Here is a 27,401-nt window from a genome sequence, read left to right on the forward strand (position 1 = left end):
ACGAACAGGTCATGTACAGTACCGCTAGTTTAACTACAGACGACAGAACATTAAAGCAATGCCTTACTGCGGACAGCAGTATGGAAACAGTGAATGGAAAAACATCTTGAGGAACGTGAGTAACCAGACTATGTGGGAAATTTCACTTACAAAGTTAAATTTGCGAATTTTCCGCAAATGTATTAAGCTGGGTAGATTTTGTGAAATTGTGCAGTGTTCGCAGAGTTTTGAGGGTTATCCTAACGCCTCACCCCTCATGCAAACCACTGTGGGCAAACAAAAACACACCCTCTGCCTTTCCACTTGCTGCAGGCTGTTATCTCTCTCGCAGCTGCCCCCTCCTTCTCATCTACCACAGAGATGTGGAATAATTTATTGTATGCTCGTCCCTCTTCCCTCCCTTCTTTACATCCATGTCTTTTTGCCTTTTCTGGCCTTGTGCGTTTCTATGCCTTGACCTCCCTATTTCAACTCACATTCTCATTCTTTCCTATTTAGCGGTATACTTAAACCGCAATTCAAACAAATCCAGTTTCCATCGGGTATCAACACTACATTCACTTCTGTAGCTGTCTGCGTGCTCCTTCCCTTCCCCTTCAATAATATTAGTTTTTGTTTTTCGGTAGTCGAGAGCATAAATCATCTTTTCAAATAGCTGCAAAAGTGAATTGTTTGCAAACATGATTGCACATGTTTATTTCAGAGTCAAGGCTGCCTCCTTCTAGAGGTCCGATTGCTGAGACTGTGTAAAGTGTTTTAAAGTTAACCCAATCTAAATCGTGGGCAAATCCCAGAATGCACATCTCGCAGGGCGAAGACTGAATCTTGCTCATTTTACAACTGTACTCTGGTGTATGAATTAATTTACGGTATGTCTGAAATTGGAGTCCCTGGGCTAATGAAACCGTTGTGACTTTCCTACTTCTAATGGTTCAAAGACCCAATTAATAGAAATGTTCAGTGGGATAAAGTCTCCTTGGCAAACAGAGTCCTTTCCCGGAGCTGCATGACTGATATGGATGCTAACCAACATGTACTCATTCAATATGTAAGGTTGAGAAGCAATTACCTGGAACACATTTCAGCATATAGCAGCTACAAAAGCTTCCAAAATATGTGATGGCTATATCTATAGACGATTTATACACTGTCCTGGATATGATTTACATTCCAGCCTTGTCTTGGGGGCTCATACATTTTCTGTGCAGTTTCAATATAAATTGTGACCACCTTCCTTCTGTTTGTGAACCCTGATGCCTAAGCATTTAGCCGTGTGTATTTTAAAGCCTGTGAGAAATGTAAGCACAATTTTAATCTTTGGCAGCATTTTGGCAGGAAGGCTATTGACACGTACAGTTCCCTTTCAAAAGCCAAATGATTATCAACGCACCCACTTTCTCCTTCTGCTTCATGTCCCTGTGTCACACTGTCACTGATTAGCTCTTTGAGCATCTTACATCACATGTTCTCAATAGCAAACTAGCCAATTGTAGCCGTTCCACCCTTTCGATGGCAGATCATTCAGTAGTTGAAATGAGTACAGAAACATATTTTCAAAAGGAAATTCCTTCTAAAGATATTCAAGGGCCTTCCCAATTGTTGCACTCAAGGAATGCAAAATACATTATTTATTCTTCTAAATAGATGATCAAATTAATTTTTCTGCAGTTCTCTAAAGTGCTACAAACGAATTGGAAGGTGGCCGTCAGATAAGATGCTCTTTCCCTGCTGCTTTCTAACATAACATATCCAATAATTTCATCTCCTTTGAAAGGTCATCCATCCCATAGAATAGTTTAGAATAACAACATACCACTTCAAATCAGAAAATACCATTACACATAATTACAATCCATAACACACAATTCCACTCCACATCATTCCAGTACACTCAATGCCACATGATTACTATCCACAATTCCACAGCACACCAAACCTCATAATTCCAACACACAAATCCACTCCACATCACACAATTCCATGCCACACAAATCCACAACTAACTGTAAAACCCAACCCACATATTTCTACAACACACCATTTACATATACTCAGTAATACATGGCTAAAAGGCATTCCAATTTACAATGCCAAAAGCTCTAACTCACATAAATGTGAGACCGATTGCATTTCCAATGCTTGTTGTGGTTACTGGGTGAACTATGCTTTCATTAAGGCACAACAGTGTGGTGCAAACGGTTTCTTCCAAGAGCTTAAAAGAACTCTGTGGTTTAACAAACATTGCATAGCCACAAACAAATCTTGCATAATATTCATTCATTCCTAAGAATTATTTAAGACCTTATTTCTTAACATCTGTTACATTTTTGATAGCAGCTAATAAATCCGCTTTTGATTTTATGCTATGATGAAATGATTACGCACTTGTATAGCGCACGACTACCCGTAGGCATCTCGGCGCTTGTACGAATACCGCCGAGGAACCGTTGTAGAGATTAAGCAAGCTATTGCCCAGAGGTGCAAAGTGGGACTCATGATTAGAATAGGCACCGAGGCGAGAATGATCAGGTCCGAGGAAATTGAGCGTGAGACCCGCCGAGGCGGGAATTGAACCCTGGTCCTGGCCAGACTACTGCATCAGGGTCTGCCGCTCTAACCATTGAGCCACACTTCTCTACAACTGTATGAACTGTAATTGTTTGATATTATTATTATTAATTTAAATATTTCCTATTTTTTCTTAAGTCTTACCTGTGTTTAGCAGGATTGGTAACACCAAAGGCAATGTTTCATTATACTCTTAAGGCATAGCAGCATAACATACACTGGCCGCTTACTAAAAAAACATTTATGATCAGGAAAAGTGTGATTTCCTCTGTAAGGAAATGAGGACCAAGATTCCACACCTCCTAAGAATCTCAGTACTTCCTATTTTGGTGCACTGACCATATTCTCTCAGCCAAACTGTCATTAGGTGGATTTTATGTCAAGTTGTAGTCAAACCTACTAATTGGAGAATATCGTTTGCTTTCTTTTTCCCCCCTTAAACAGTCAACTGTTTTTGTTGTAGAAGATACAAACATCTAGCTCTGAGGATCTGGATTAACTGAAAGATATCCAAGGAATTATCACTCTAAACTAAAATGGTGGCACCTCTTTTTCAAGCCTATCCCACCATTCAATGCAGTCAATTTTGAGTAATTTTGTTTCTGCTTTTGTCCATAGGGTTCATCACTGTCGTGTGATAGTGCGTAGCTCCACTTATTCACAGGGAAAATGGTGCCTGTCAATTGGAAAATAAATATTTAATAGTAATTTTGCATCTGAATTTGCAATCTAAGAATAATTTAATGAGAAATCAAACTATTTATCTTTAGTTGTTGCTTAGTTTGACAAATTTTAGGTAAACCAATATAATAAGTTATGAGAAAACATACTCCTTAATAGATCGTAAAATATGTATAGTCTTCAGCAAACCAAGAAAAGCGGTATTTATTTACATGGAACCCAATTTTGCTAGAACAGGTTATTGTTCATTACTTATAGCTGATGCTTTGCTGCCTATTGCACTTGAATATTTACACTGTAGGTGGTAAATTCCATCTTGAACACAGCACTGAGGGTGATGGGCTTTGTTTATGTAGGTTGGGCAATTTCGCTTGGTATTTCAGAGCTAGCAGTAAGAAGTGCCTTACTTGTCTAATTCTGGAGATGGTGCCCGTCTGGCAAGTCTCCATAAGACTTGTCTGGGTTTGGGGGATAGTGTCAGTACTTAAAGGGTGACAGAGATGAGGTGGCAAGGAGTGTGTTTTAGTTGTACATCCTTCTCCTATCGTTACTGTCAAAGCAGGAATATGTACTAGGTGCATAAATATATTGAATATTGATATCTTTGTTTGAGAAAGGAGGGCATTGCATCCTGCTCCTTTTCTCACATTTCCCTACACTTGCGAAATTGGACAATTTTACAATTGCCTATATTTGCTTTATCTGATCCTTAAAATAATTTTGCGTCTTTTTCAGCTGTCGCTGATGCTATAAGAACTAGTCTTGGACCAAAAGGCATGGACAAAATGGTAAGAGAATCTTTGACATATTACCCCTATTCCATTATAATTACCAAATGATGACGATCCTATTCAGAAAAAGTTTGCATTAACATCTGTGATTCTAGAATTAGCGGTGTGTATCAAATTGTTTTCCCCTTATGCATTTGTCTGAATTTTCTTTCGTAAGATTCAAGATGGGAAAGGAGATGTGACTATCACAAATGATGGAGCTACTATTCTGAAGCAGATGCAGGTCATGCACCCAGCAGCCAAAATGGTAAGTAGTCCTTCAGAGTTTTCACCAAATCCATTCAAATGGTTTAAAAATGGAAGGAGGGGAATGAAAGAAAAATTAAATTGGCTGCTTTGAAATCGATAGTAGCCAAGATACCCATACCAGAGATTTTAAGTAAAGTGGGCATCAAATGCAGTGGAACCTCCGCAAACTAGAGAAAGGACCGATGGTATAACAAGTGCGGTACATATTCAGAGAAACTGTATTTCTCAGTCTTTGTGGAGTGCCACTGACAGAACCTAGACTTTACTGGAAGTAGAAGGTTGAGTGATAAAGGTTGACCAAGCATTCCAGGGTTTTAGACAGATATTGAAGTAAAGAAATAGGACAGATTGTTTGTTGACAGAAGGAGAGATTTGAGTAGCAATCTGACAGTAGAATTCCGAATGGAAAAATACTCCAGGGTGTGGGGAAAAGTTTAGGAAATGGCCTAGCTAACAGAAAGTGAATCGCAAGTAAATTTAATCGGATAAGTAGGCAGCAAAGTTGTGTGCACATCTACAGCATGATAAAGTGGCATCTTCTGTTGTGGGACAATACAAAACTAGCAACTTGAGGAGTGAAAATGGGTAAAATAAAGGATACAATAAAAACAGGGTAACTAACAGTGTGGAATGTCTGAGAACTCTTGTGTTTGAGAATATTTGGTTATTTCTCACAAAGAGCTTTCTGGCAATGTGTAAGGCTACTATGAAAACACATGTGCTTATTTTATGCATGGTGAACATGTGTTGTAAGAATGGGAGAAGGTAGCCCTGGAAAGAACCAGCGTTAAGGACTTCATCATTAGTTATGAAAGTTCAGCGGATGGAGTATAAGTTAAAGGTTGTGCAGTCAGCTGTGTGTGGTAGAAGAGGCTCATCATAAATAAAGTAATTGTTGATTAGACACTCATATGAATTTGATAGAGGAGCCTGATTGAGGCAACATATCCAGAAGAATATGATCAGATGGCGGTATTGGAGGAGTTAAAGTCAAAACTGGATAAGGGGTTACTTATTGAATCCGATGAAGCTCTAAAGATGTGCAGGTTTGAAGATGGCAAAAAATGTAGGTCATGAGGCCAGACATACAATTTGTGGAAACAAAGCGGTAAATGTTAGTTTATTAAGATTAAGTGAGGGTGAGAGACTGTGAACATGTAAGTGAGATGGGTGTTGGGATCCCCTATAGGTGAATTAATGGGGTTAGGTGGCTGGTAAATCGTGAGGTTAAACAGGATGTTTTGAGAAGAAGAAACTGAGGGCGGAACTAGACATTTAACTAGAATCTATTGCAAGTGGTGTCAGCACCATCACTGTTATCTGACTGGTGGGATGTGGATAAAATGCAGTAGATCAAGCAGCTAAGAGAAAGCGCTGAGATAATCCAAATGTTCATAATGCACGTGGTTTTTAACAGTAAAGTGAGGGGACATCCATGTGAGGATAGTGCTTTTGTAGAGGTAGCATGCATTCTATAGAGCTCTCTTAATTGGAGAGGGAACGGGAGTGCGCTTTGGGACACTGCTTTACTACTCATGAACAGTATATACCAAGTTATCAAAGTTGCAAGGTCTTTCAGCACGGTTTCTCTCTCTTAACAAACAAAAACAGTGCACTGCCAGAGGCAAACCTATGACATAATGTAGAATACAATTTTCCTCCTGCCTGTTTTTAGTTCTCACCTGAGCCAATGCGCTTGCACATTGCTCCGGCGAGATTATAGTAAGGGGAAAAGAACAGTCTACCAAAACGGCGGATTAGACACAGTTCATGTGATCTATGCACGTGCACAACGCCAGCCACGTCAAACACCACCATTTGTCTGTGCCTCGCATCAGACTTTAAAGGCTGCCCCTCCCCCAATCAGACTTCAAAGGCTGCCGCTCCCCCGCATCAGACTTAAAAGGAATGCGCTCCCCGCCACTGCAATGCCGAGAGCTTGTTTTGCTTGTGTGCTTGCATCTTCCTTCCTGGGCGCTGGGTGTTTTCCGTCTTCTCCCATTCAGTGCCTTCTCGACCCCGTACTTGATTGCTGTCCAAGAACCAGCCCTCGCTGCCTCTATCATTATACACTCTCCCTGTGTTTTCCTGTTTCCCCTTGCTTTTTCCCTACTACATCATTCTGTGCTTTGATAAACTGAACGTGCTTTGTAGCACTCAATCAACCCTGCCTGTTCTTAGCTTCAGTTTCTGTGCTGCTGCACCACATCGCTCGGGGACACCACCACATCGCTCGGGGACACCACTCGGGGACACTACCACATCACTCTGGGGCACCACACATCACTCGCGGGCACCACTCGGGGGCACCACCACATCATCCCTCGGGGGCACCACCACATCATCCCTCGGGGGCACCACCACATCATCCCTCGGGGGCACCACCACATCATCCCTCGGGGGCACCACCACATCATCCCTCGGGGGCACCACCACATCATCCCTCGGGGGCACCACCACATCCCTCGGGGACACCACCACATCACTCGGGGCACCACCACATCACTCGGGGGCACTGTGAGAAGTTGGCCTGGTATATGATGTTCACTATTCTAGTGAGCACCTTGCACCAGTCCAAACAACCCTTGTGGTGATGGTTGTAAAGTCAACCTTATAGACCAGCTATCCTAGGGGTAGCATGGACAAAAGCAGTCTTAGGCTAAACTCAAGAGGGCATGTGAAGCCAGCTGTTTTATCATATGCAAACCTTTTGATACCAAATGAAAGGACACCACACAGGTTATATATTCAAAATATATATGTATTTATTTCTAAACAACCCCCTGTACTCTTTGAGCACAGGAGCACAAGCGCATAACAAGTAACTTAACATAACATACAAAAGTTGCACAAATATGGATAGGCCCTGGTGGTCGGTTAAACCACATACTAAAATAGTGGTATGAGAACCACGTCACGAACAATGGTAAGACCTAGGGCCTTGGGAATCGCTGGGGCTACACTGTACTAACAATAGTTAGGGAGCAGGAGGCCCTCGGGATGCGGGTGCAGTGTCTAAATGCACACGCGTGCACACATAAAAGTCAATGGGTGCATAAAGTTAGAAAGTTAAAGGTTTAGGAGTCTTCCGACTGGACTAGAAGCTAACCACTTGAAACTAGGAGAGTTACTCTTTACAGGAGCACCGCAGTACTCACGTTACCTCACCTACAGGAAGCAGGTGCATAGGTGGCAAAGTGTGTCGGGTTTCGTCGTGGAGTTCTATGGAGCCTTGGAGAAAAGATGCTGCAGGCGACCAGGAGAGAAGAGTCCAGTTGGATCCAAGGGTGGATCGAAGATGAAGAGAACCTGAAAGCAGAGGGGACAGAGTCTGGGTCACTAGCCAGTGACCAGGAAAGAACCAGGCGATGTCGGGAAGCAATCGGGTGATGTCATGAAGCTTGTCTCTGCAGCCACGTGGACCAGGAGGTGTCGACGACCACCAGGAGCTGGATACGGACTGTCCCACGAAGGCTCTCGCTGTTGGCGGTGTCGGATCTCGATTCGGAGTCAACAGGCCTTGAAAAATGCAAAATACCAAAATTGTACAACCTGGTACCAAAGTTGGTGGAATACACTTACAAGGTGGAATCGACAGGTTCCCATTTTTGTTGCTAAATCTAAGAAACTGTCCTGAGGAAATTGTTCCTAACTTCGAAAAAACCGAAACGCTGCGTCGACATACTGCTTCTTTTTTTAGCTTATTCTACAGTACTGTGATATTGGTTTTAAATGTTTTTTGTGATTTTATATTGTTTACACATAAAATGTCTATTGAAAATATTGTACTAAATATGTATGAATTCCTTTTGCAATAATTTGTGACAGTCTTGTTGTTGGTGCTTTATGAAATTATTTTCTGAATACACATTAATGCTTGAATGTATGGATATAATGACCAGTCTAAATTGAGTTCCTTGAATATACAGTTGTGTACCTGTACCTATAGGTCTCTGATAATCTATGGTCTGTGATCAATTGGGACTTTTTTTATGTTTTATTTCTAATTCCCCTTGTCCCGTATCGGATGAGTAAGGGGCCTCCCTCTTTTTATACGAATATCCTAGAACAGCTATAAGGACATGGTTCCGAAAGCTGTAGACAGGCTCAGCTCATGCTAGAGCACCATCTCACATAAAACCAAGCACACTGCCTCCAGATTGTTAAGGCCTGCCATAGGAGTGACTTATAGGTGCATATGTGTCCAGATATAAGGTTAGACATAGGAATACTATATCTAAGCAAGGGGTGATTACACGACCTTGCTCCAGCTGAGTGATCAGCCAGTTGTCCGTTTGGATGGCCAGCCAGGGGTGGCAAAAGATATGCTGCAGCCCCTGGTAGGCCTTGGGTGCACCTAAGCCCTGGGTACCTATAGTACACCATACAAGGACTCCTAAGAGTGACCCAAATCCCAATCGGTGATGTGCCTAAAGTACATGGTGTGAAATTTAGAGAGAGAACAGCAGGGCTGTGGGTCTGATTAGCAGGCCCACAGCCACATTAAGTCGAAAACCAGTGAAGCAAAAAGCAAAAAATGGGGTGACAAAAGGATAGCAGACCCTACTCTCCTACATATCCCCCCCCAACGCAGGGATATTAGACTAACCTTGACCAGTTGTGTCTTCATGTTCAAAGTGGAAATACCTGGAGAGACCATCTGCATTGCCATGGTCAGTCCCTGGTCTGCTCCACTGCAAAGTCCATCCCCTGTAGGGAAATGGACCACCTGAGCAGTTTGGGATTTTCACCCTTCATCTGATTTAGCCACAAGAGGGGCTTATGATCAGTCTGAATCTTGAAGCGAGTGCCAAACAAGTATGGTCTCAGCTTCTTCAGGGCCCAAACCACAGCAAAGGCCTCCCTCTCAATAGCTGACCAACGTTTCTCTCTAGGGGTCCGCCTTCTGCTAATAAAAGCAATGGGCTGGTCTTTACCATCTATATTCAGTTGTGGAAGCACAGCTCCCACCCCCACCTCAGAAGCATCTATTTGGACAATAAACTCTTTGGAGTAGTCAGGACTCTTTAAGATAGGTGCAGAGCACATGGCCTTCTTCAAGTCATCAAATGCCTTTTGACAGCTAACAGTCCACTGAACCTTTTTTGGCATCTTCTTTGAAGTGAAGTCATTGAGTGGTGTCACAATGGACCCATAATTCTTGACACATTTTCTGTAGTATCCAGACAGGCCCAAGAAAGCTCTGACCTGGGTCTGGGTGGTTGGGGGAGCCCAGTCCTGTGTGGTCTGGATCTCACTCTCCAGTGGTTGAACCTGACCCCCACCTACAAGGTGGCCCAGGTACACAACCTTACTCTGCCCTATCTGGCACTTTGTGGCCTTGATAGTTGGGCTTGCCTTTTGCAGGGCCTCTAAAACCTTCTTCAGGTGGATCAGGTGATCCTCCCAGGTGGAGCTGAAGACAGCAATATCATCAAGATAAGCTGCACAAAAGTCATCCAACCCAGTAAGGACTTGGTTCACCAACCTTTGGAAAGTGGCAGGTGCATTCTTCAAGCCAAAGGGCATTACCACAAATTGATAATGACCTCCTGGGGTTGAGAAAGCAGTTTTGGCCTTGGCATCCTCAGCTAACCTGATTTGCCAATAACCAGCTGTCAAATCAAATGTGCTCAAACTTGGCAGAAGCCAATCTATCAATGAGCTCATCTGCTCTTGGAATTGGGTGAGCATCTGTCCTAGTGACAGCATTGAGACCTCTGTAGTCCACACAGAACCTCATCTCTCTCTTACCATCTTGGGTGTGAGGTTTTGGTACAAGGACTACTGGGGTGGCCCAGGGGCTCTTTGATGGCTCAATTACTCCCAACTCAAGCATTTTCTGCACCTCAGTCTTTATACAGTCCCTGACATGGTCAGGTTGCCTGTAGATCTTACTCTTCACATGCAGACTGTCACCAGTGTCCACCTCATGGGTGCACCAGTTAGTCTGACTAGGTGTTAATGAAAACCTATGTCTAAAGGCCTGCAGAACTTGTCTGCAGTCCTGTTGTTGCTGGTCAGTGAGGCTGCCTGCCAAGGCCACTCCATCAACTGAACCATCACCAGGGTTCTGAGTCTACAGGTCAAGGAGAGGGTCACTCTCTTCCTCCTGTTCCCCATCTGTAGCCATGAGCAAGCCCATGTCTGCCCTGTCAACATATGCTTTGAGTCTGTTGACATGGAACACCCTGTGGGGGCTCATAGGGGTGCCAAGGTCCACCAAGTAGGTGACCTCTCCCTTTATCTCAACAATGGTGTGGGGTGCAGACCATTTGTCCTGGAGTGCTGCTGGGGCCACTGGCTCCAACACCCACACCTTCTGTCCTGGCTGGTACTCAGTCAGCACAGCCTTTTGGTCATGCCAAGCTTTTTGAAGTTCTTGGCTAGCCTCAAGGTTTTTAGAAGCCTTCTCCATATACTCAGCCATCCTGGAGCGGAGACCAAGTACATAGTCCACTATGTCTTGCTTGGGCTTTTTGAGAGGTAACTCCCATCCTTCCTTCACAAGACACAGGGGTCCCCTTACAGGATGCCCAAACAAAAGCTCAAAAGGGCTGTAGCCAACCCCCTTTTGTGGGACCTCTCTGTAAGCAAACAGAAGGCAGGGTAAAAGGATGTCCCATCTTCGCATAAGCTTTTCAGGTAACCCTTTTATCATCCCTTTAAGGGTCTTGTTGAACCTTTCAACAAGCCCATTGCACTGTGGATGGTAGGGTGTAGTGAATTTGTAATTAACACCACACTCCTTCCACATTGCAGTTGGATATCCTGACATGAAGTTTGCACCTCTGTCAGAGCCAACCTCCTTTGGAAACCCCACTCTGGAGAAAACTCCAAGTAGGGCTCTTGCCACAACAGGAGCTGTTGTGGTCCTCAGGGGAATAGCATCTGGATACCTGGTGGCATGATCCACTACCACCAGTATAAATCTGTGCCCAGATGCTGTTTGGGGGTCCATTGAGCCAACAATGTCTATCCCCACTCTCTCAAATGGTACCCCCACCACAGGTAGTGGTATGAGGGGGCCTTTGTTGTGCCACCTGATTTGCCACTGGCTTGGCAGGTAACACAGGAGCGACAATACTCCTTGGTATCTTCTGACATATGGGGCCAGTGAAAGTGAGGGAAAAGCCTGTCCCAAGTCTTGTTCTGGCCTAGATGTCCTGCTAAGGGAATATCATGGGCCAAGGTAAGAAGGAAGCCCCTAAATTGCAGAGGTATGACCAACCTCCTGGAAGCACCAGGCTTGGGGTCTCTAGCCTCTGAATAAAGGAGCCCATCATCCCAATACACTCTGTGGGTACCTTGAGCATTCCCAGCAGCCTCAGTAGCAGCCTGCTGTCTGAGGGGTTCAAGAGAGGAACAAGCTAATTGAGCCTCCCTCAGATCTGCCCTTGAGGGTCCCCCTGTCCCAAGAAACTCAACCTGATCAGGCTCAAGCTCTTCTAGGACAGTTCCCTCTTTGATCACAGAATCATCCTCCTGGGAGGGCTGATCCTCAACCTGAGGCAGGGGGGGGAAGGCACTGCCTTAACCCTCTTGCTCTTTCTCTTGGGTTGTCTGGTCTATAGTTTCAAGATCCAGCACTGGTTCAGGTAAGCACTTTTTGGCCTGTGACCTGGTCACAGCAAGGACATGTGCTGAAATACCTAACATCTCTGCATGAGTCCTATACTCCACTTCTGACCATACTGAGTTTTCTAGATCATTGCCCAAAAGACATTCAACTGGGAGGTCTGCACTTACCACAACTCTATTGAGGCCAGTTACCCCTCCCCAGGAGAAATTAACAACTGCCACACTATGTGTAGTAGTGACATTGCTAGCATTGGTCACCAGGTAATTATCACCCAGTACAATCTGTCCAGGGTTCACAAAGTTAGGTGTCACCATAGTGACACTGGCACATGTGTCCCTGTAAGCTTGGGCCACTTTATCATTTATCAAAGGTGTCTGTCTGTACTTGCCCAAAGTATTGGGACTCACAGTAGTGGACATAGCCATGTCCACATCACAGATCAGGACAGCCTGAGTTGGAGTCCTGACTAGGCCAGGATCCACCTCAGTACCCATGGTTAACCCCACTAGAGCCTTGCGTTGGGAACTACCACTGCTGACTGTACTAGGGGGTGCAGGTGCCTTAGGGGCTGCAGTGGTAGGGGCTGTACCTTTCTTGGTGTACTCACTAAACAAGTGAGAGGCAGTTTTACAATAATTACACCAAGGTTTCTTTGGACCTTCATTCTTCTTTTTCTTGGAATTGTGGGACCCCCCCTCATTAGAAGTATTTTGGGGGCCTGAAGAAGACTTCTGGTCTTTTTGTTTCTGATCTCCACGCTTCTGGTCTGCCTTTTTCTCGTCACCACCTTGGTTCTGGGGTTTCTGCTTAACCCTGGTTCTGACCCATTTGTCTGCCTTCTTTCCCAATTCTTGGGGAGAGGTCAGATCTGAGTCAATCAGGTGTTGGTGCAACAACTTGTTCTGACAATTATTAAGGATTTGTTCTCTCATGATCCAATTATACAATCCTGTATAGTCCTTAACTTTACTTCCCAGTAACCAACCTTCCAGAGCCTTAGTGGCACAATCAACAAATTCAGTCCAGTCCTGAGTCTGTGTCTTCTGGGTATCTCTGAACATCAACCTGAACTGTTCAGTGGTTAAGCCAAACCCATCAATTACAGCACTCTTCAGGACAGTGTAGTTTTTAGCATCCTCATGGCTAACTGTGAGGAGTTTGTCTCTTCCTTTGTCTAAAAAGGAGAGCCACAAGATTGCTGCCCACTGACCTTGGGGAACCTGCTGTACCATGCAGGCCCTCTCCAAAGCAGTTATCCACTTGTGGATGTCATCCCCATCTTTGTAGGGGGGCACAATCTTACTCCGGTTTCTATGATCATAGGACCTGTCTTGATCCTTAGGGATATTGCTGCCACCAGTGTAATCTAATCCACTTAACTTTTGCTCCCTTGCTAAATCAAGTTTAGCTTGGGCCAGGGCTGTTTCCTCCTTTTCTATCTGAGTTGGACAGCTCTCATCCTAGCCTCATGTTCTCTTCTCTGAGGGGAAGTCATTCCCCTTTGAGAACCCCTTGAGGCATTAGAGGGGAGAGACTCCCTGGAAGGAGATCTTTCCCTTCTATTGCCTGGATTAAGTCTACTGTTAGGTCTGGGAAGGTGCAACCCTTCTCCATTCCCAAGTAAGCTTAGGTTAGCCTGGCTAAGCCTCCTGACTTGGACCTGGCTATCATCTCCATTATCTGAATCTTCCCCTACTTCGTCCTCATCTACTTCTGGGGTCAGGGAGTCATCTTCTGTAGAGGGTACTCCTTCACCTGTATTATCTAGGGGGCCTGGTTTAGAGGCCTTCTCAAGATCAGCTGCCCCTAGGACGTCTATCAGGTGCTGGATTGTAGGGTTGGAACCCTGTTTCAACCTCCTTGAGGTACACAATGACCTCATCTCTCTTAAGTTGAGCATATCATATCTGGAGGGTGCCTTGGGAAGGTCACTTACCACAGGTGGAGAACTGAAGGGTTCACCTGTGCCAGACCTGTCTAGTGAGGTGTGTGCACCTACCTACACTGAGTGTTTACCTACTAGAACATCTCTAGGAGTTGTAGTCGGGGTGTGCTAGGCCCTTTCCTCTACAACAACTAAGTTCAGTAGAACTTATGTATTCTAAGTCTTGTTATATGTACCTATGGTACCTAATGTGATCTTTCAAATGATATCAAAGATTACAATTGGTAAAACAACAGCATGCTCAAATCCCAACCGCTGCACACCAATGTGAGAAGTTGGCCTGGTATATGATTTTCACTATTCTAGTGAGCACCTTGCACCAGTCCAAACAACCCTCATGGTGTTCGTTGTAAAGTCAACCTTATAGACCAGCCATCCTAGGGGTAGCATGGACAAAAGCAGTCTTAGGCTAAACTCAAGAGGGCATGTGAAGCCAGCTGTTTTACCATATGCAAACCTTTTAATACCAAATGAAAGGACATCACACAGTTTATATATTCAAAATATACATGTATTTATTTCTAAATCAATCCCCTTAACTCTTTATGAGCACAGGAGCACAAGCGCATAACAAGTAACTTAATATAACAGAAGTTGCACAAATATGGATAGGCCCTGGTGGCCCGTTAAACCATATACTTAAAAAGTGGTATAAGAACCACGTCACGAACAATGGTAAGGCCTAGGGCCTTTGGAATCACTGGGGCTACACTGTACCAACAATAGTTAGGGAGCAGGAGGCCCACGGGATGCGGGTGCAGTGTCTAAATGCACACGTGTGCACACATAGAAGTCAATGGGTGCATAAAGTGAGAAAGTTAAAGGTTTAGGAGTCTTTCGACTGGACTAGAAGCTAACCACTTGAAACTAGGAGAGTTACTCTTTACAGGAGCACCGCAGTACTCGTGTTCCCTCACCCACAGGAAGCGGGTGCATAGGTGTCAGTGTGTCGGGTTTCGTCGTGGAGTTCTATGGAGCCTTAGAGAAAAGATGCTGCAGGCGACCAGGAGAGAAAGAGTCCGGTTGAGTCCAAGGGTGGATCGAGAATGAAGAGTACCTGAAAGCAGAGGGGACAGAGTCTGGGTCACTAGCCAGTGACCAGGAAGGAACCAGGCGATTGTCGGGAAGCAATCGGGTGATGTCGTGAAGCTTGTCTCTGCAGCCACGTGGACCAGGAGGTGTGGACGACGACCAGGAGCTGGATACGGACTGTCCCACGAAGGCTCTCGCTGTTGGCGGTGTCGGATCTCGATTCGGAGTCAACAGGCCTTGGCAAATGCAACCCACGCAGGAATCGAAGATGGCTTCTAACTCAGGCCAGCAAGGACTGAGGGGCTTCTCCTTCGCAGGGAAGCAAGGGCCAGTCTGGAGCAACCAGACCAGCGTTGTAGATTTCAGATTTCGTCGTCAGAGGCCACTAGCCAACGGGCAAGTGACCGGACAGACGCGTCGAGCAGCAAAATGCAAAAGGGCCCCACGCAGCACTCGGTGAGTGTAGAGAGGTGATCTTCAGTGCAGTTGGTGCTCGGGCTGGGGCTTCTCAATCCCCAAAGCAGAACTTCGAGGGTGCCTCAGAAGTTGCACGAAAAGCAATTCGCTGGCTTTCCAAAATGGCCGGTCCCACGTCTCTCGTCGCCTCCACGGGTCTCAGCTTTGCTGTGGCTGTGGATCGGGCTGTTGGATGTCTGGAAGTCCGGTTCATGTCAGGCTCTGTGTTCAAGCTCCGGCGGGCGCAACGACAAAGCAAACCGTTGAGCGCTTGATGGTGCCTGCTTGCACAGGGTGGTCACTCCTTGACCACAAGGGAGATTCTTCAGTGTCAAGTAGGATGTCGAAGGGTCCAGAGTTTCGTATCAGAGTTTCAGTCAGGATTATCTAAAGTCTAAGGACACAGCTCCTACCTATATACCAAATCTAGGGGCTGGATTACCTGCTAGGTCCCTCCTATGGGTGGGACCCAGGAAGGGGGTGGTAACACCCCTTTCCCTTTGTCCAGTTTCGCGCCAGAGCTGGGGTGCCCCAGCACCGGTTTGAACTGGCCTATGCAAGGGACACCTTGTGTGCCCCAGGCAGTGTCTCGTTTCATTCAGCCCTCCCTGCCCCAATCCACTATCTCCTGTCTGGGGTGGTGCTAGCACCTCCCTGTGACCCGAAACCTATTGTCCAAGCCTCCTTCGCTGGAAGGACTCCCAGCAGCAGGAGGTCAGACTTGTCTGTGGCAGCAGCATCCATTTTGTGATGCTGAGGTCTGGTTAACTTTAACCGGGAATAATGGAAGTAACATGTCTTTACCCTCTAGAAGGGTGGAATGCTACCCCCGTCGCCAGAACTGGCGAGGGGGTAGTATTACAAAGCGTAGGACACCTTACACGGCATGTTTTGATAAAGCCAAACCAAAGTTAGCAATAACAGCGAGGATTATAATGCACTTAAGAGTATATGGTATGGCAATATCCTAGAACAGCTATAAGGACATGGTTCCGAAAGCTGCAGACAGGCTCAGCTCATGCTAGAGCACCATCTCACACATAACCAAGCACTCTGCCTCCAGGATTGTTAAGGCCTGCCATTGGAGTGACTTATAGGTGCATATGTGTCCAGATATAAGGTTAGACGTAGGAATACTATATCTAAGCAAGGGGTGATTACACAACCTTGCCCCAGCTGAGTGATCAGCCAGTTGTCAGTTTGGATGGCCATCCAGGGGTGGCAAAAGATATGCTGCAGCCCCTGGGAGGCCTTGGGTGCACCTATGCCCTGGGTACCTATAGTGCACTGTACAGGGACTCATAAGAGTGAACCAAATCCCAATTGATGATTTACCTAAAGTACATGGTGTGAAATTTAGAGAGAGAACAGCAGGGCTTTAGGCCTGATTAGCAGGCCCACAGCCACATTAAGTCGAAAACCAGTTAAGCAAATAGCAAAAAATGGGGTGACCATAGGATAGCAGACCCTACTCTCCTACAGGCACCACCACATCACTCGGGGGCACCACTCTGGGGCACCACCACATCGCTCGGGGACACCACCACATCGCTCCACATCACTCGGGGCACCACCACATCACTCGGGGACACCACCACATCACTTGGGGGCACCACCACATCACTTGGGGGCACCACTCGGGGGCACCACCACATCACTTGGGGGCACCACCACATCACTCAGGGGCACCACTCGGGGGCACCGCCACACCAAACGGGGGCACCGCCACATCACTCTGGGGCACTGCCACATCACTCAGCCCAACCACGTCACTGTCCTTGCTTGCTACCAATAAGCATTGCCATAGCCAATAGAACTTGCATTAGGTAAGTGTAAGCTATTGGCTTTGTGAATAACAATGCTATTAATTTATATATTTTCAAAGCCAACACATATTTAAAAAATGTAATTTACAATACCAATAGCTTACACTTTCCTAATGCGAGACCTATTGCATTGCAAATGCTTGTTGTACCAATTGATCTATGCCTTTTAACGAAAATAAACCCTGCTTTCCTTTCGTTTTTTCAAGTTGGTAGAATTGTCCAAAGCTCAAGACATCGAAGCCGGTGACGGCACAACATCTGTTGTTATTATTGCTGGTGCCCTCTTGGATTCCTGCTCAAGGCTTCTTCAAAAAGGTAAGATTTAAGTTGTGCTCATTTAAAAATCTTTTTATTTTGGCAACACTGCAAACTTTTTTAATTGAAATTATGTAAGTAACCTAAAATGTCATATGCATAACGCATATCCAAAACAGATTGTTGCAAAAAGAGGATCTATCTTTATATTCCAGTTGCCTTGCATACGTTCATTAAGTCGACAGTTATGCTTTGGCACAGGTGTGTTTTTTTAAATTTGTTTTTAAACCTTTATTGAAGCATTCAAAATCATTACAAGCACAGGCCTACAACCACAGGGGCCGGCTGTAAACTCAGCAAATCAAATAGGAAATTTACTTATCAGTCAACAGCCCTGGCACCAGCTGTGATGAACGTTACAGCGTACGGTAGAATGCGATATCAATAAACAGGATAATACAGAGGTTTCGTTTCTTCTTTTTTGAAAAAGCAGTAGTGGCATTACTATAAGAGGCGTCACACCATATAAGTAGGAGCAATTAAAGACGGGGGGATGTACCTCGCACCGGAATCAATAGAAGGTAACGAATAATATAGCCGTAATAACGCAACGCCTAGCAGAGGTAGACAAGGAGTAAAGGATAATCGATTTAGCGAGCGATCCAGTGCGAGTACCATCCAGAAAACCCACTCTTAGGAGACAGTAAAGTAAAAGTTAGTATAGACGCCCAATAGAGTAAGAAGTAACTGGAGGATAAACAGCCAACCACCCTGAAAAGAAAGAAAGGGACCATAGAACAAAACAAACTAAAATAACAAAAAAAAAACCCGTATCCCCCCCCACCCTGCACCCCTGTAATGGCTACGGCCTACCCCACTAACAGCGTGCCTGTCGCCCCGAAACTCGCCCTGAAAGAAGGAAAAGAAAAGCGGAGGAGGAGGACAAAAAATACACTCCCGGGCTCCCATACCCCCCGCCATCAGCGACCTCCCCAAGACATATTATCCACTGTTTTGAAGCAAAGTATTAAACCCCAGCCTGGGGAGGACATCAACAAAACCACCGACTCCCGTTACACTATAAGGTACAACCCCGGCACATATCATGTAAATTAGCAAACCCTAAAAGTCAGTCAACCCTGGCCAGTACGGTTCTTTACAAGAGCCCTTGTCGCCCAGGCCACAGTCACCATGAGGAAATCGAAGCGTTCATAAAAGTTCAAGTCAATGAAATCGGATCGAAGACAGGATATAAGTTCGCGACATCCACATAACCGGCAAGGAAGAGTGAAGAAGAATGGCAAACCTCTCCGATAGTCACTGAAGAACTGTTTGTGGCGATCAAAACCTTTAGCAACGATGTCCCGCCGAGCAGGGTTCAAGCAGGGAAAGCTGACGATGATCATAGGTGCGCTATCTATGAAGCCAGTCATCAAAGCGGGCTGAATCAGGCTTCCGCACGGGGACCTCAAAATGGTAGGTAGAGTACTCCACGGGAACCACAGTTTGCTGATAGCATGCCGGAGTGTCGTCGTCCGGTCTCAAACAGACGTTGTCCAGCGTTACAGAACACTGATGGTACATGACGGGGATTTGAGAGTGGAGCGCCCCAATGGCGGCCATTACGAACCTCAACGTTGGTGTGCCATCCGTCCCCTCCATCCCCTCTCGCGAAGCGACGAAGCAGGACTCGAACCACGGAGAGGACAACTCCGAGGCACCAGGCACACACGGAGCCGATGACCACAGTGGGTGCTCTCAAAACTGGCAATATCGACACCTTCGCCGCTCGCGGGGCCCAAGCCCGTCCACCCCGGTCCCCCCAGCAGGATCTCCGGGCGTCGGACCTCCGACCGCGGCTACCGATGTGCACTTGCGTCACTGTACCGTGTCCTTAGCGGAAGCCGGTTACTGAGTAGCCAATCGTAAATGCAAGTATGATCCGAGTTCGGAAGACCGGACGCAACCCTGGTCCCACAGCCGATGTTGATCAACTCTAGCCCGGATGGGCTAGAAATCGAGGCCCCGGCTTCAGCCCTGAAGTAGGCCGAAAAGAAAACACAACATATCTTCGTCACCCGGTGAGTTGGAAATTCCGGGATTGCACCGCAGGAGTCAGGAGCACTTCATATGCACGGGAGTCCGGCGTGAGGAAAGGATAGAGAGCAGGATATCCGAGCTGCCGGCGGAGGTCGGCGGAGCCGGGCGCTTATGCGGCCATCTTGCTTCGCAGCGTCGGCACAGTTGGTTTTTATGTGGACTGTGGTCAGAAGTTGCATACCTTGTTTGAAAATAGTGATTAAGTATCTTCTGTTCTTCATTATGGGGAATGCTTCCTGTTGAGCCACGTGCAGCTCTGAGAAAAGCACCCCATACAAGGGGATGGATGGGTCTCTTATCTATCAGATAGCAATATTGGACTTGTCCACATATGACTGAGGAGCAAACTGTTTGATAACTAAGACTGGAATTCCCTCAGGGCCAGAGGCTTCACTGATTTAATGCTAAATGTTTTTTGTTCTGGTGACTTGACTAAATGACTGACATCTGCCAGAGCTGCAGAAGCATTTTGTAGCTGCACCAGGTCTGAAACCACACCTGCACTTGTATTGAACAAGAAAAGGAAGTCAAACTTATCTTGAATATTAACAACCCTTACAGCGAACAACATTCAGAATTTTAGGAGTATTACCAGACCTAGTGGTATTTTGCGTTTACAGCCTTACTCGGAGGTTAGCTTACCTTGAAGCTGAAACCCGCTCTCATAATGCCTTCCCACGAACTTGTAGCTAGCAAATGCATCTTGCCTCTTAAACCACAGATACGATCACAAGTAACTTCTCAGCTTAGGTTTTGCCTCATGCATTCTTTTTTTATACCATGAGTTCTTCAGCGCCTTACATTTTTTTCCTTTCGCCAGACAGCGATTGGCTTTAGCAGCCCATCTATCAGTTGCAGGCAATCCAACCGCATTATTTATTTCTGAAACTCTGGCTTTTCCACACGTTTTTCATATTTAGTAAGAGATAATCACATCTTTACATGTTTCGAATGACCTGACCATTATCTGGAACGAACAAATGCAGCCCTGTGTGCTTTTCTTCCAATCACTGCAGAGTGAAAGTGAATTGGTTGCTGCCGTTCGAGGGAGAACAAAAACATTTTTGCAAGATGAAAATGCTAAATAACCTAGAGCTTTGTAATCAGTTGGCTGATGTGTTCTTGGAACACAGGCTGGGAGCATCCCTTGTCAGCCTGTTCGCAGTCCTCCTGGTGTTTTAATAACCATTTGTGAATATTACAGTAGCCTGGTAGCCCGCTCTTCACATGAGTGGGTCTTCACTAAACATGTTCACCGTTTGCCCTTCGTTTGCTTATCCATATTTGGCTTCAGCAGGATGTTCACTGACCTCAAGTCTTTCAAGGTGCGCTGAAGGAGAAATTTTGGTAAATTGCTAAAGCATTTGTACTTTCCAGGAGTAATGCAACAGTCTCCTTTCAGATTTTAGTTGATGGTGGCAATGTGATTCTGGTTTTACTTGCAATTTTGATTCGGGACTGCCCACTCATTTCACTCCTTCTGATAGTAGGTCCTCTCATTTCCCTTGAAGAGGGGTCCCTTGCCTTAATCGTGTCTAGAACATGTACGAGGTGGACTAGTAAGTTCTTCGTTCAGTTTAACCCTGTGTGCTGGCCAAAAATGCTGTATGTGAGGGGGGATGGTGTCTGTCTTGTATGTACATACTCTTGGTCTTTTTCTACAATATCTGTGTCTGGTGGATGAGGAGCTCTTCAGCCTATTCCATTTGACCTTAGAGTAAATATACCCCTGCTTGAGTGAAACTTACCCATGCCCCCATGCCAGCTGCCATGGAATAAGAAAGATCATCAACTGGGTTGAGGGCCTGCTTCATTGTCTTTGAGGTAGGTGAGCCTGCATTCTCTTACGCAATCTGTACCTATGCCCACCTTGTCTCAGTCACAGGGTGGCTTCGCACTTCTGGCTTGGAATGTGGGTCTTCTGGCTGGGGGGAGGCTTTCCTGAACTGTGTGAACCATTTATATTTCTGGACATGCTGCTTATTAAAGTCACAGCCTCCTTTTTAGGTCTCGCTGGCGTTGCAGCGCGAAGCGCTGCCCCCAACGAGACTTATAGTCGCCGTGTTTGCCTCCAAGGGAGACAGACCTGGACACAGACCTGTGCACGAGCCGATTCAGGTCTGTGAACGCGCTTCACAGTGTCAGCTTGTGCGCGCAGCATGTCAGGCGCCGCAAGGATGCTGGAGCACTCAACTATAATTAATGCGCAGTTGAGTGCTCCAGCAGCGTGGGGCGCCTCTTGGCATGCTCCGTAGGGGGCCGCAAGTGAGAATTAGGCCAGTCTCTGGGGAGTAGGTGAACAAAGGTGGCAGCTACCAGCCCCATTGTCTCCGGGAACCACCGGCACCCTAGACCCAACCAGGCAGGACGTCTGGTGCGCGTGCACGGCCCGGCGTTCTATGTCTAGTTCGGGAGGTGGCAGGGAGGGCGCAGTCACTCCAGGGCCCCTCCGGGCTCCGAGAACGTTATTAGTATATCTGCAGCGGCGCGCCCCACACCGCCAAGGAGCCCAGGCCCACCGCCGCCAGCAGCTCGTCCCACCGCTCACCTTCCGCCTCCTTCCTCAGCAAGGATAATGTTGTCCGCCTCCAGCTTCCGATCACCAGAGACTCTCACCACCAGGTACTGTGCAGTCGCGCCCACCGCTCCGGGTTTCAGGCCAATTTCTCCACTGCCGCCGCCCAAGCAGCACCACCTGGCCTGGTTGCCTCGTGCGCAGCAGCGGACTCGCTTAGATGTTGAGTCCGCCCCAGACCGCTCCTCAGCTCTACACACCCCCTGGTTCCTCATGTTTCACTACTGTTCCTATTGTGAAGCGCTCTGACACCTTCCGGTAAAGTCCGCGCTATATAAAAACAAATAAAATAAATACATAAAACGCTCTTGTTTCTCCTTTAAAAACGCTCTACAAGGACCGAGCCCTCTAAGTTTTCCCCTCTGCTCGGCGTCCTCCCGCCCCCTCTCTGTCGAGGAGCCTTCCTCTCGGGCTCTCCTCCTCCCCGCGGCCGCCTCGCTCTCTCGCCCGGCGTGGTATCGCTTCCATGCTAACCTTGCCCCCCCCCCCCAGCCCCCCGTACAGCTCTCGTATTTCCCCTGCCCCTCGCCACGTACAGCCAGCCCCTCCGGCTCCCCCCTGCCACTCTGCCCCCGGTGGGAACCTTCCTGCGCGGCCTCCGTTTCCCCCGGAAGCAGTCGAGTTGGCACCGGAGCAGAGTGAGCGCAGCCTCTGAGGGGCCGAGAGGCTACACACTGAGCAGCAAGGGCTCCAGGGACCAGGGCGGTGGGGTCTCCAGGCCCGTAGAGCGAGGGCAGGGACAAACAGACACAAGAGGAGGGTGCAGTGTTCCAAGGCGCTGGTGCTGATGAGAACCCAGACAGGATGACGGATCTTTTAAGGTGATAGTTTTTGAGGGGGAGGGGGGACGATGACTCCCCGGCCTCTTCGACCCCAGTGATTTTGCCCCCACAAGCGGAAGAGGAGGATGTACCCGACCCGGAGGAATGCAGCTCTGCACTACCAGGAGCCCGCAAGGTGAGTGGTGGCAGACATGGCGAGGGATGGAAGGTGAGGGCTGGCACCGGGGGTGTTGGGGAGGCGGGCAGCAAAGGAGTGGAAGCATACCGTGGCCAGGAGACTTCAGGGGGTAGTGGGAGAGATGCATGCAATCAATTTACTATAAGCGCGCACTGCATAACGGAATTGCTGTACCGTATATATGGGGACAGAGTAGCACGGTTGAAAGTGACAAATTAACCAAAATCACATTGTGTGCTGGGAAACCTAAGCCCATGATTATTGTTGAAGGCGAAGCTACAGGGTAGGGTGCCTAGGCGTCCTGGATTTGCTCGGACAGTCCCAGTTTTCGCCCGCTGTCCCGGCAGATTGCGGTAAATTTGGCTCATGTCCCTGTATTTAGAGGGTATCGACTGAAAACAGTAATAGGCACTTTTTTTGGGTGTTCTAAGCTGTGCTAGTTAGCAGCTCTTATACGTAATCATTTTAATTAACAGGTATGATGCTGGTTTTACAAATTACATTTTATTTATTTCCTTAGTGCCTCTTCAGTGTTTCTATGTTGATGAGAGCTGTCATTCTACGCCGCTCCTGGGATGTAAAATTGTAGTCCTACTTTTATATTACAAAATTTCCCGGTTTTTGTTGCTTCTTGAGATCTGGTCATCCTACTACAGAGGCACAATGAAACCATGTCGGTTTAAAAACAAGCTTTAAAAATGCAATAGTCTCGCCTTTCATCAAGTTAAACCCATTTGCTTTGCTACACAATACCATTAGCAAAGCAAATGGCTTTAACTTAATCAAAGGCGAGACCTATTTCATTTTCAATGCTGGTCTTTACAGCAGCCCAGTGGCTACTGGTACCATCTTGGCTCTCTCTGGGTGAGATTCAGGCCCTATAGGAGAGACACCATTGTGATGCAATTTTTGTAGTATCCAATCACTAGCAAATGCAGCAACAAACCAGATCATATGTACTCTAACTAGTCCCAGAACTCAAGAACTGTGTCCCTCGACAGTACACTTGTGCAAGGGCACATGGTCACAAAGGACACCAAGATTTTTCTTGTGGGTTGGGTTCTTGTTTAGGTGGTGGGTTTTTGAGATAGGATGTTTATTTTTAAAGCTCTCTTTGAATCGAGGGCTTTGGCTGTAATAAGGGGTATGCCTTTCACTCATGGGCATCCTTGGGCACCATGATATTTGATCCAAGGGGGATGGGTGAATCTGTATCCTGCCAGTCAACCTCCATAAGTTTCTAAAAGACCTGACTGCTTCCAGAAAGGCCAGAGTTACCCAAAGTATTTTCCCTAAACTAAAATTGGCCATTGAGTTTAATGTTAGCAGAATTCTAGAATCGAATGTCCAGGAAGTACAAAGATTTTGTTGTTTCATAACTTGTGCCAAGAAGATGTGAGGACTTTCTAGTTTATTATAATTTAGAATTAAGTATTTGCTTACTTACTAATGCGTTATTTTCTGTTTTGCCACTTCGAACCAGTCTCTAATTCCCTGCACTTTGTGGAGTAAACTTTGGCTGCTCCTCCTCACAGCCCTGACAGTTAAGTGCCTAAAGTGATACTCATTGGCTATCTAATTTTGAATGTACCTATATTGTGACTCTGTAACAAATGGTATAGGACCGTCCCCACACGGCATACTGCAGAGTAACAAGTGACGGCCTCTGGCCCTCAAGAACTGACTTCCTACTTGGCTTACTAGAATGCCTAGAAAAACTTTGAAATAGTGTTACTTGGAAGCATATTTTATAATACCACAGTAATTGGGTCATTTGTGTCATTCACGTGCTTCCTTTGTATATATTTTTTTAAGGAATCCATCCTACTATTATCTCTGAATCGTTCCAGAAGGCTGTTGAGAAAGGGATTGAAGTCTTGACCAACATGTCTCAACCAGTTCTGTTGAGTGACAGAGAAACGTTGCTAAATAGTGCAACTACTTCTTTGAACTCAAAGGTAGTGTATTTCTTTATTTTTTTTTAAGTGTATATAATTTCCAACCTTTGTTTGTGGTACTATTTCGGATATGTAAGATCTCTACAACACGGGTACTGCAAATACGAATTGCCGTATAGAATTTTCTTTTAATTAAGATGGTTAGCTTGCATATGTTTGCACCATTTCGTGTGAATCAGATCCAGTTTTTATCCCTTGCATTATACACACTTTCTTTACTCGCAAGTTGGGACCTTAACCGGTCTGAGTTTCTAATGAGTATTCAGTTTACGTGTAGAAGAAGATACTTTGCTTTTGAGGTATGCTCTCTTAAACCCACACCTTTAAATTGTAATAACATTTTCCAAAATAAACGAAGGTTGTTCTATGGCCCCAATTAGTCCAGTAAAGTAACAGCTGAAAGAAAGTCTTCTGTAATGTCATTAGGAATTGAATTAGTAAAACGATTTAGATGATTTTAGCTTGGCTATGGTTTTTATCAACCCACATTGAGAGATTTCTTTGAATTGTAGCAAGTATCCCTGGATCTGCTATTAAGAGCCGAGTTTGATGAGAAGTAATATCTTCCACATCAGACAAAGACATGAGCAGGAGGATTAGCCACTTCAGCAACTACAAAGAGTTGTCTGGGGGTGGTTGTTAAGGGTCATTTTGAGTTTTAATATGAGAAGTATTCCTGTTAGGCTTGTTTCTCTTTCAGATTAGTTTAACAGACCATTGATTATCAACGTTTGAGAGTGAATGTCTCCTTTTTCTCAATCACTCTTAAAGTTTCCATCGCGTTTCAATCCACCACAGACTTTTCAGCTCCGGTCCATCTAGGCAGAAGGATATAAAGCATACAGTCTATTGGAGTGCTCTTCGTTTTGAATACTTATGAAAAGGTTCTTTGCCCGCTCTGCAGTACAGAAACCTATTTCCCAGTAATGATTCGGACCAGCCAGTGCTTGCAGGTTCCAGATTGGAGTGCAGTAATCAAACTGATGAGAGTTTGGCTCCCCTCCAAACTTTGGACTGTTAATTTGTGTCTGTGGTAAACTAGTCAGTTGAGTGTCTCTTCCGCTTCGTATTTATCACTTCATGGAGGCACACTTTAGTTTCCCCAAGCCTACTGAAAGGAGTGAATATACCTGTGCCATAGAGAGTGAGAGACATACCCAGCTCAGGATAACCCTAAATCTGCATGACTTAATTGCCATTTGTTGAAGTGAAGTTTAAGTTAGTAACGCTATCTCAAATCTTTAATATTGCACGCAGTGAGGTGTTGGGAGTAGGGGTTGGGGAACAGAACCACAGAGGGTAAGGCAAGCACGCTCGCTTTGTGCTATAAGTGAACAGGATGCACATTTCTGTATCTTTGATTAGAGGTAGGGACGGTGATGAGGATCTGCGGATAGTCTAGACAGTACAAGGTATTTCCCTTGCGTTCAGCACACGTTTACAAAAGCTTCATTGATGGTATCTCATCCTAGGCTGTAATGGAATAAGTCACTAAAGAGCATACACACTGTATTTAAAATAGTTGTGTAGGTATAAAACATCCTTTTATTCTCAGGAGTACCCTTCAGAATGCATGATGTACACTTTACTTAGCTTAAGAATATTTGTTTTCCTTAAACAATTTGGTATTTCAGTGATGTATCTGAAATATTCATATTTAAAGTAACGGCAGCTAAAGTTGAGTCAACTACACGAAACCCAAATAGCAGGTATTACTTTAGGATATGACTTTCTTCTTATGTGAAATACACTTCTAAATGAGTACTCGTAGTAACCCAGGAAGCATGCCTTTCCCACACCTTTCTGTAATAGAGGTCAAATTATTTTTTTTTTTTTTTTTTTTTTTAGCTTGATCATACAAATAATGCTTCCTTTCTTCTTTTGGTACTTTCAGGTGGTTTCTCAATACTCTAGCCTGCTTTCTCCAATGAGCGTGGATGCAGTGATGAGAGTGATTGACCCGGCTACAGCCACTGGTGTGGATCTTAGAGATATAAAAATTGTCAAGAAGCTGGGGTAGGTAGCACTTTCTTCTTTTAACACATTAAGTTAAAGTAAATGGTTGATGAACATGTGCTGAAAACTAAAGTAGTTTGTTGAATGAGTGTCATGTTCCTCTTTCTCACTCTTATCCAGTGGAACAATTGATGATTGCGAAATGGTTGAAGGTTTGGTGTTGACTCAGAAGTTGGCCAGTACTGGAGTATCTCGTGTGGAGAAGGCAAAGATTGGTCTTATTCAGTTCTGCTTGTCTGCCCCAAAGACTGATGTGAGTATATTATTCATCATCTCATACTGATGCTAACATTTAAGCAAATACTTTAGGAAGCAAGAAGTTTAAAACTGCCAATGAGATTATTACTGTTTTTAATGAAAGCCAATTGTCCATTAACTGGGGAACCAAGGCTAAATATTGTCCTCTT

General features: G+C 45.7%; 1 protein-coding gene across 2 annotated transcripts in view; it reads left to right on the forward strand.

Annotated features, from left to right (window-relative positions):
- CCT4 (chaperonin containing TCP1 subunit 4) overlaps positions 1 to 27,401 on the forward strand; it is a 157,459-nt gene that overhangs the window by 12,055 nt on the left and 118,003 nt on the right. For both annotated transcript variants that reach the window (XM_078649474.1, XM_078649475.1), the window contains exons 2-7: positions 3,985 to 4,037; positions 4,198 to 4,287; positions 17,337 to 17,445; positions 24,836 to 24,978; positions 26,873 to 26,994; positions 27,115 to 27,247. In XM_078649474.1, the coding sequence (XP_078505600.1) occupies positions 3,985 to 4,037; positions 4,198 to 4,287; positions 17,337 to 17,445; positions 24,836 to 24,978; positions 26,873 to 26,994; positions 27,115 to 27,247 (650 nt within the window). The remainder of the gene's footprint in view (positions 1 to 3,984; positions 4,038 to 4,197; positions 4,288 to 17,336; positions 17,446 to 24,835; positions 24,979 to 26,872; positions 26,995 to 27,114; positions 27,248 to 27,401) is intronic.

Source organism: Lissotriton helveticus, chromosome 6 (assembly GCF_964261635.1).
Source record: "Lissotriton helveticus chromosome 6, aLisHel1.1, whole genome shotgun sequence".
Taxonomy (NCBI): Eukaryota; Metazoa; Chordata; class Amphibia; order Caudata; family Salamandridae; genus Lissotriton; species Lissotriton helveticus.